The 10,253-nt window shown below is 37.8% G+C and overlaps 1 protein-coding gene across 1 annotated transcript; it reads right to left on the bottom strand.

The window, feature by feature from the left end:
- Positions 1 to 9,706, bottom strand: tmem41b (transmembrane protein 41B). Its single transcript, XM_085402345.1, has 7 exons — positions 9,497 to 9,706; positions 7,266 to 7,383; positions 5,716 to 5,844; positions 5,073 to 5,166; positions 2,559 to 2,663; positions 1,439 to 1,577; positions 1 to 1,352 (listed from the first exon to the last, which is right to left on the bottom strand). Exons 1-7 carry the CDS (start codon positions 9,591 to 9,593, stop codon positions 1,183 to 1,185), a joined length of 852 nt encoding a protein of 283 aa, XP_085258471.1. The 5' UTR covers positions 9,594 to 9,706; the 3' UTR covers positions 1 to 1,182.
- Positions 9,707 to 10,253: the final 547 nt, after the last annotated feature.

Here is a 10,253-nt window from a genome sequence, read left to right as displayed (position 1 = left end):
ATATTGTAGGGTGGAGATGAATGCAGATGATCACAGTACATTTAAAAAACAAAAAACAAAAAAACAAAAACAAAAACAAAGCAATCTCAGCCTTTGACTTTTAAAATTTACAAACCAAGACAACTGTGTTGACTTTCAAGAATTGTTCAGTACACCAGCAAGATCTACATTTACTGTTTAAATAAAAATACCAGCTAGAGATCCTGAGTTTGACACTCTGCAGTTTGGATGTCCTGTGAAAAAAAATATTACATTGGCCTAGTCTGTACTTTAAATACTTTCAAGCGTTCAGTAGCAAAGTAGATTTATAATATGGAAACATGGCTGAAAGAAAAAGGGAAGTTGTCTGGCAGAAGCAGCAGGCACACTTTTAGGAAGATCACTGAATTACTCACATGTCAACAAAACACAAACTTACAAAGATCAGTGCTTACGCGTTTCCTTTTCTCTACATATTAATGTATGCCCAAACTCTGCATATAGTCGCCAGAGCATGGACCCTGTGTCAAAATGCACTTTGAAAAGACTAAAATCCCCTTTGAGAAGTAGTGTGAAAATTATTGCTATAGTGCTAATCAGATTCTATTAAGTAGACAAATGCAGGAGAAATAAATATTAAAACGGGAGTGGGTGTTAAAGGTGCTACTAACAGGATGTAGCAACTCTTCGGCTGTTGTCCAAGTGCCTGTTTGTTGAGTATTTAGAAATAAAATGTCCAGAATAATCTGAACAAGACGCTGATTACACTGTTTGATGACAGAGTTCCTAAAAAGACAACACAGGCACGTTATTCCCCATGAAATAAGGCCATGTGGAACAACTGTGACCTGCACTTTAGGAAAGCATCCTGCAAGTGACACCTTTTATTGTCTGAAGAAGATCATAGAATTATATAACAAGCAGTGCATTAAATAAAAACAACAAAAAAACAGTTTCTAATATTTATACCATGAGTCACAGAAACCAAAAACAACTTGTGCAAGCAGTGGACTGTTTGTACTTTACATCAGGAACAACCCACCACTGCATGCATTTTTGTGGTTGATGAGTGCTTGGCAATTCCTCCACCGCCTACGAGATGGATGCGGAGCAGCTTCAGTGACCGCTGCATGTTCCTGAGGCGAGGTAAGGGAGATGTTGGGATCAGCCAGCAGATGAGTTGCTGAGGTGAGGTGACGGGCTCTACTCTAGTTTCTGCTGCAGCTTCTTCTGGAAGCAGACGGGTAAAATCGAGAGCACGGCTAGTACACCGAGCACAGCCAGGGAGTTCCAGGACACGGCTTCGCCTGCCGTGGTGAGTTTGTACAGTGTTGTACCTGCGTTGATTGCTACAAAGGATGGTGGAGCCACTCCTGTTGATCAGTGTGGAATGAAGGTTAGTCATTGGTGGAAAACATTACCGAAATGGATCCAGCAGTAGAGAGAAAAACAGTCTTACCAAGAAAGGTACCGATGAAGAAAACCCCCAAAGGCACATTGATGACAGGTGAGGTGATGTTGATGAACCAGTTGGGTAGAAAGGGGGTTATCCTCAAGAAGATGATGTAATTGATTAAATGATTTCTATGTTTATCAACCTGCCATTAAAAATAAAATATAAGAAAAATCATGAGCAGAATATTTCTGAAATTACAAACAATAAATAAATGATCAGCTTTTATTAAAATCATGTTGGAAGACTGCTGTGCTGTGGAATACGGGGTAATACTGGGGATATTAAAGCTCATCTCATTAAGCAATCATTAAAACATGTATAGCACGATAGAGAGAGAGAAATCAAATTTAAAACCCATCTCTTCTCATACAAAGTCTTGACTAATTCAGTCCAATCTTATCTTAAAGGCCTCATAGTACCATATCACTCCAATAGAGCACTTCACTCTCACACTGCATGCTTCCTTGTGGTTCGTAGGGTATTTAAAAGTAGGAGGCAGTCTTTAGTTTTCACACCCCTCTTCTGCGGAAACAGCTACCAGTTTGAATTCTTTATTTTTAAGATTAGGCTTAAAACTTTCCTTTTTGCTAAAGCACATAACCCTTAGTTACCCTGCAATAGGCCTAGGTTGCTGGGAGATTTCCATAAAGTACTTCTTCACTCATTACAAGCTTACAAAGCACTTTGATCATTAGTTATTATTAATGTCTGGTCCTCTTCCACAGCAGGTCGTTTGTACTGTCTTCCTCCCCTCCCCTCAAACCGATTGTGAAAAATGTCCACCCCTCCCTGAGCGTGATTCTTCCTGAGGTCTCTTCCTGTTAAAAGGGAGTTTTTCCTTCCCATGGTTGCCAGGTGCATGCTTAAAGGGGGTCGTTTGATTGTTGGGGCTTCCTCTATATGATTGTAGGGTCTTTACATTATAGTATAAAGCATCTTGAGGTAAATGTTGTTGTTGTTGTTGTTGTTGTTATTTGGCAATATATTTGTGGGTCTTTAAATGCAACTCAAAACCAGTACAACTAAAGCAAAGCACAAAGAAAATGCATAAATATATGAAAAGAACAAAAAAACCCAAAATAAAACAAACAAAAAAAAGGTTCTTTCCTGTCAAAGCTCCTACCTGCTGAGACCATTTCTGTGCTCGCTCTGTGAGATATCTGTAGACCACTGGTCTGCCCACCAGATATGACAGCATATAACAGAACGAAGCACCCAAGCCAGAGCACTGCCAACAGACAGAAAATGATGAGTGACTGAGGAAGATAATACAGAAAAAAAAAATATCTCAAAGCTAGAAGCAGAAATGACTCTTCTTGTACCTGACTCATAAAACATTTAGAGTCCTTCACAAATTAAATATGTATCTCTAAATATGATTATTAACTATAATGCAACACAATTTCCACATTCCATCGCTTTCATAATGCTAGCAGCAGAGGTGAGGTGTTAAGAAAAGCTGCATGTAGTTTCAAAGAAAAGGTCTCTGGGTTTTCACACTAACCAAAGCCCTTCTTGGCTGTAACAGCAAAAACATCATGGTTTAGTGTGAACAAGGCTAAACCACTAGTGTGAATGCATCGCGTATTTACAGGGAAAAAAAAAGTCCACAAGAAAAAAAAACAACAACCAGCCAAGTGGTCACAGGAGACTATGATGCAACATAGTCACACGCAGCTGTATGCTGTTCATGCAGGTACTGAGGTTAAACTGGTGACAATGTTAAACGTGACATTTTCATTCTATCCTTGCATGTTTAAATGTGGAATTTCCCTTCAAAAATATACAAAAAGCCACGTGATTACACTGCTGTCTGCTCTACATTTACAGTTGTGGTTGGAAGTGTTGCATAAATTCATCATGGGCATGAATTTCATGATCATTTTAGGCCACAGAGTGAAATTATTGTACAGCATACATCTTTAATGACTTTAAAAACAAAAATTGTGTCCATGAGTTTTAATTTATTTTAGAGTTTCTTCTAATCCATACAGGGTTGAAAATATACATACAAGCTAAAGCTAAAAAGTGGTGCTGAAGGTTCTATAGTGTCTTTGAATGTGACAAAGACTAAGTAGTGATCATGATTAACTGGATCTTTGCCAGCATAAAAAGGATTGTTTGGTCAGACCAAAGCACTGACAAAACATCATGGCAATGGTGGGAAAAAAAAATCAAAAGAACTCAGTAAAGTTCTAAGAAGGTGAGCTTTGGATTTACAAAAGTTGGGATTGTCTCTTGGAGCCAGTTCTAAACAACTGTAGATTCCAGTTGTACAAGTTAATCAGACAAGTCACCACTTTACCAAGGTCTGGAAGAAGGCCTTGAGAGGATATTGGCTAGGATGTTCAGGAACAACCAAACCAAGGCTCATGAATTGCAAACTGCTGAAAACCTCAACTGAAATTTGCAGCTGCCCACATGGACGAGCCAAAGAGCTTTTGGAGAAAAGTATTACAATCGTATGAAATTAAGATTAAGCTATTTGGTCACAACGATAAGAGTTATATTTGGAGGGAGTAAAGGTGAGGCTAAGAACACGATATCAGCTATAGCCTTAGTATCAGGCTCTGGGGCTGTTTTGCTGCACTGGTATTGGTACATTGGAAAAAATAAAGACTACTTCCAAATTCTTCAAATTCTCTTCTAATCAAATCAAATCAAATCAAATCAAATCACTTTTATTGTCACATCACATGTGCAGGCACACTGGCACAGCACATGTGAGTGAAATTCTTGTGTGCGAGCCCCACAAGCAACAGAGATGTGCAAACACAACAACACAAACGAGCAAAATACAAGAATGGCCAACCTGAAACTAATAAATATATGTACAATATATAATAGTGTATGCATTTCTGGATGTGTATACTAAATATTTTCCTACGTGTGTGTGTGTGTGTGTGTGTGTGTGTGTGTGTGTGTGTGTGTGTGTGTATACACATTTTTACAAATTAAATAGTAAAAAAAAAATAAAATAAAATAAAATAATAATAATAATAATAATAATAATAATAATAATAATAATAATAATAAAATATATAAAATATACAGAGTTGAATATGTGCAAAACAAGTGGCATTTATATACAGTGTGGAGTGCATAATGTTGAAGTTCCAGTAGTGAAGCTGAGGTGTCTAATCAACAGCTACAAAGTTGAAACTTTGACACAGTTGTGTGTTCCAACAGGACAATGATCCCAAACACACCAAAACTGGTTTTATAACAGATAAAGATCAACTTCTGGAAGAGCATTTCCAAAGCTCTGACCTCAACCCTTTTGAAAATGTTTGGATTGTGCTTAAAAATAAACTAATTTAAATGTGGTAAGATGGAAAATTTTGCAAAGAAAAGTGGTCAAACATTCAGCCAGACTTATGCAGGAGGTTGATGATGATGGTTGCCAAAAGCATCTGGTTGTGGTGCAGCTTGCTAAGGAACATTTAATCAATCACTTTTTCCCCCCTTCTTTAAAGTCATTAAAGATGTAACCATAACTGTAAATTATAATTCCACTGTATGAAAAAGTTTAAGAGATGTAATCATCCATCTATTTAACAAAAGGCTGTGGCTTGACATCCTTACATAAATAAACTCAATGTTTTTTTCTTACAAATTTCATACTGTTCTTACTCACCAAGCACACCAAGAAAAGAGCCAGAGGGAACGGATAAAGATATCCAGACAGTATGCTGAGGAAGATCGATCCAGGGATTGCAAAAGTCTGGAGGCTGGTAAAAGTGTTAAGGTGTATTTCTTTAAAAATGAGCTCCACACAAGATTCCTCTTCCCACTTAAGCCCTAAAAGAAAAACCCACTACAATGATGGTAATACTTTGTCTGTAGGTTGAGCAGTTAAAATGAGATTGTGTGCACACACTAGATTTATCCTCAGAGACATCCAATATTGGATACAAAGTTCTGCTTGCTTGACTTTTACAGCAGACTTAGAGCGGACACTCTGAAAGAATTATTAGAAAAAATCTGAGTCATAAGTTTTACACGTGGGAGATACCACTGACAGTTCTGAAAGGTCATACATGGTCATACTTTGTCAGGAATGCCAGCTGAAAGATTCAGTCACAAGAAACTAATGAAGCTGTAGCCAGAAAAAGACAATAAAATAATAACTTCAGTTAACACAAAGTTAACTGAATAGCTAGTGCAAACTATCAATGCAAACCAGACAGCTTTACTTAGCCTGAACCTCAGCAAAGTAGTTCAGAGTAAGTAGTAAAGTACATATTTTACATAAAGGGTGATGTTTTCTCCAAGGATACAAAACATATGTTGCAAAGTAGGCCACCAACACCTGGGTGTAGTAGGTGTCTTTGTATTTAGACAATACTGTTCCCAAAGCTTTAGCATCATCCATGTCTTTGGGGATCTTGATTTTCTCCATTTCATCACTGGAAAAAAATAAAATAAATCTTGTGTCAGTCACAATTTACTTAAAACCCTTTCCAGTCGTTTTTAATATATAAAAATCAGCAAATGATTATGTAATTGGTTTGTGAATTAGCACTACCAGTGAGAATAGTGTGTTTCTTAGCAGGTATGTTCAAAATTGAAGCTGTACAAGTACAGAGAAAAACTCTACATGCATGTTTTACTATTATGGGTCCAACTCTTCTAATGAACCATGTCTACCAGCAGTTAATAATAATTTATACTTTACTGATCCCCGTGGGGAAATTCCTCTCTGCATTTAACCCATTCGCTTAATGACTGGATCTGTCCAGTTTTCCATTGCCAATTTCATGCTGACATATTCTCTTACTGCTTCTAAATCATATCTCAGCAGTTCTGGACTTGAACACTATGTCAGAATTACTCTCATTTTTAGCCTTTTCTTCATTTACCTAACAAAAACTGCCAAAATCCACCAGTACAGAGCTCCTAATAACTAAGTATATCAGGAGTGCACTGGTGCCTGGCTGTCTTGGTTAACTCTTCACTTGATTAACTATTTTACTAGCAAGGCATTCCAAACACAGTCAAGCTCACCTGCACTTAAAAATAGCGGAGGCTTGAGTTCAAAGCAACCCCTGAGGCCATTTACTGTATCTCCACTCTGCTATGCCCCTCTATTTTTCTTTTATTTACATTTCTAAACAAAGAGTAAAGCCTCCCCAAAGAATTTAAAACAATCTCCAATGTCGCAGCTAAACACTGAGGGAGATTATGCTTTTGAAGCAGCCAATGGTCTCAAAAGACATTTTTAAATGCATTTGTTTTCATTAACCTTTAAGCTGAAATCCTAACTTCATTGAATAAAGATCCAAACATTATGTGGTTTGTCTCCTTTGCCCCAAATTCAATTTAATTGCACAGCATTTGTATAGCTCCACTCTACAACAGTCCTGAGGGCACTCAGTAAGGAAAAGACCACAAAATATTATAGAGACAATCCCAACTAGTTATAAAGCAATTTCTGTCAGTTTTTTTATACAGAGTATTTTATGAATAGGTACCGAACAGAACTACTAACAGAAAGTGTAACTCATCATTAGCTGGGGAGAAAACAGTCATCAAGATAATGACAGCTTTGCCTTCAACACAAGACGACCTACAGCTCAAGCTGTGTTGTACTCAGCAAGATGTTTATTGTTTGTTTGTTTGTCTTTTAACCATGACTCATCACCATTCAGTTTTCAAGCCTGTGTGCCACTGAATGGAAATAAAGTTATATACACCCTACCTGTGAAACAGCAGAAATTAATCTATTAAACAGAAAAGCAATGTCTAGTAAAATCCACTCCTTCAGATCTGAGAAGTGTTTTGGGTAAACTGTACTTCATGCTGAAACAACCACACCAGGGCAACTTACTCAGAAAGCTCTGGGAAGTTCCTGTAAACAAGGTACATGACTGAGGCAGAGCAGGTGAAGATGGACACCAGAATCAACAGAGACATGCGTGCTGAGCCCCCTGCGCTATGCTGAATCTCTGTCGAGAGAGAAAGTAAGTCAAACACCCGGTTAACATAGAGTAAACTATAATCAGATAAACATCCTACAAGTAAGCTTTTGTATAATTAGCATCACTCATTTAAGCCACTACGGGGAACCGAATCTCTCTCTCTCGGGAGAGAGAGACACTTGTGGCTATGGCTGAGACTGTCTCTTTAATGATGCTTTCAGCATAAACATTATAGAAAGAGAGAACTGCAATATCTAACTGTGAGATCTTAATATATGCAGAGAGGAAGTGCTTTTTTTTTGCCGTTTGCTCATTTAAAACCACACTACTACACTGCAGCACACTATGATGGTCTGCCAACACATACTGAGTCTGGTGTCACATACATATTTGATGATAGCTTATGACACTGATGATAAGCTGACACCTGGGAGTAAAATATGAATGTTATGGTTTTTAATTGTTCAATTAATATTTAAAATTTGTAAGTTTTTGATTGAAGCTGACTTTACCATCAGCTTCAATCAAATACTTGGCACTAATAAAGATTATGCTTAAAAAGGTGCGGTTAAATACATTCTCAACAAAGTTTGTGTGACATAAAAACACAACTGAGCATGACGTCAGAAAGCAGTATTGCCATCTGGTCACTCCTGCCATTGAGATGCATCTTGTCTGATCCAATCAAGTTGGACAGATGTAATCACTTGCAGCACATTCAGAGGTGATCTGAGACAAAGACACTTCATCAGTCCACACATAGCTTTAGAATGAGTGTGGATATCACTTCCCAGCACTTATGCAAATAAACCTCATAGCTGTGTGCCACTTTTCCTCTTTAACAGCAGGACATAGCTATGCACTTCTGATGCCTTGTCTGGTGGAAATTAAGACTGAGTCTATTTGAGGCATACATTTTATTAAAAAAAAAAAAAAAAAAAAGATGGACCTGGCCAGCAGGACACCAGGCTCCAAAGTCAGCTGATTTTCCAGCAACTCATTAGCCCTTTCTGACAGAGTGTGGGTGGTTCCTTATTCCTTCATTATTTTCCACTTGGCACTCCCCAGTTTTATCTTCTTGTCTAATATGGTCACTTCCAGTTCCAAAAAGCCCATAGACAAATGCCAAACTCAAGGGTTTTACTCTACAAAGCAATGTGTTAAGTCAGCATGGCTACGTCCACTTTATGGATCCAGGCAAACCGAATCAACCAAAAGATATGATAAACTCAAAATGCATCTCTATACGTTTTTATGTTTGTTTGTTTTGCTGGTCATTTAGACAAGAAGGAACAAAGTTCATAAGAAAAAAAAAACACTTCAGCTCTGAACTCATGCGAGTCCTTGACTAAAGGGAAACACTCATATGTAATCCACACGCCATGTGTACAAGGTAAGTACAATACCTGTGAATATGTAATAAGGTTCACATACACCCTGTAACCTTAGCTACTTTTGACATTGCTGGAGTACATTTGCACTTTACTTTTTCATTTACAGTTCATGCAAATCGATACATTACACTTAATATAATAGCTTTTTGACATGAGCTTTTGAAATGCAGCTCGAATGAAGTTTAATTAACAATGCACAGTTAATTAAACTTCATTTACACAAAATGGTTAAATATTACTTTAACCCCCCTCAAAAAACATTGAAACTGAAATAACTTTAGAATTACATTCTGCACATTTTTCTGGAAATAAGAGCTTTTATGATTAATCTTATGGAGTACTTTTTGTCATATCCTTACTTTACCGTTGGAGGAGATGAATACTTCCCCAACCGTCTTTGTTAACCAGCAGTTTATCTTTTCGCTGATAAAAGATTTAGTAATTTAAACTATTAGGTTAATGTAGGTATGCTGACTAAACATTTAAGTTATTACACCTTAAATGAGGCTGAGGTGGATTTTTGGCCAACTTTGTGATGTGTTGTTTATAAGGTTTGGCGATACAAAGTACAGCATCGAAATCAAGCAGGGCTAACTTTAGCTAGCTGGTTCAGGCTGCTTCGCAATACGTAACGGTCTCAAAGTTAAAAGGACGCAGTCGAGTGGTCATATTGCTTCATCTGTCTCTATTTGCTTTCCTCTTCTTTTTCGTTAACGTTTAACAATTAGCTACCGCCATGAGCCTACCTTTCAGGACTTTGGAGTTACTGGCATTAGCCTTCACCTCTTCCTGTGCCACGGACAAGCCGTCCGTGTCTCTGGTTTCTCTCCGCTTTTTGGCCATTTTCTGAGATAACGTTAAGATTAGCGGTACCGAGATGTAGTGGAGTAACAACCGGCAAGTCGATCGAGTGACACCGGTATGTCGACAGCCTGATGACACGTTACACTGATTGACCTTTTACCTTACATTCAGGAGCAAACCTCCACCATTTACAACAGCGCCCCCAGCGGCAGGCTCGCCACATTCTGCAGTGAAGTCTACTTTCATATCTTAAAGACATTTTTTATTGGTTATTATTCAGTTTTATATTTAAAGTGTTTCATATTGGAAGAGAAACACCTAGGAAGTAGGTTAAATGTGCAGAGGTTTTTTTTTTCTGTTCTCAAACTGATCTCCCTGAATGTATGACTTTCACTCTGCAACTGCAGGGAGATTTGGGAAGGAGACGGTGGAGAAAATGGCTGGACTTTACAGCTTGTGGCAGCACCCTTTGATGCATAGAATTAGTAATGCAGACTTGTTGACGTATGTATGTGTGGATGTGCAGATGTATGTACAGGTGTATGTTATCTTCCCATGACCTCATACTGTTTCTGTTTTTTCTTTTTTCTTTTATCTTGTTGCATAAAAATGTTCCTAAACAAATAAAAAGTGTCAAAAAAAACTGATCTCCCTCTTGGAGCTCAGTCTGGGGGGGGAGTTATTTTTTTTCTCCTTATC

The sequence above is a fragment of the Rhamphochromis longiceps genome, linkage group LG1 (assembly GCF_057381845.1).
Source record: "Rhamphochromis longiceps isolate RC_006_pf linkage group LG1, R_longiceps_female_GT1.1, whole genome shotgun sequence".
Lineage (NCBI taxonomy): Eukaryota > Metazoa > Chordata > Actinopteri > Cichliformes > Cichlidae > Rhamphochromis > Rhamphochromis longiceps.
The sequence above is the reverse complement of the archived record's forward strand: the minus strand, read 5'-3'. Positions and strand labels throughout refer to the sequence as shown.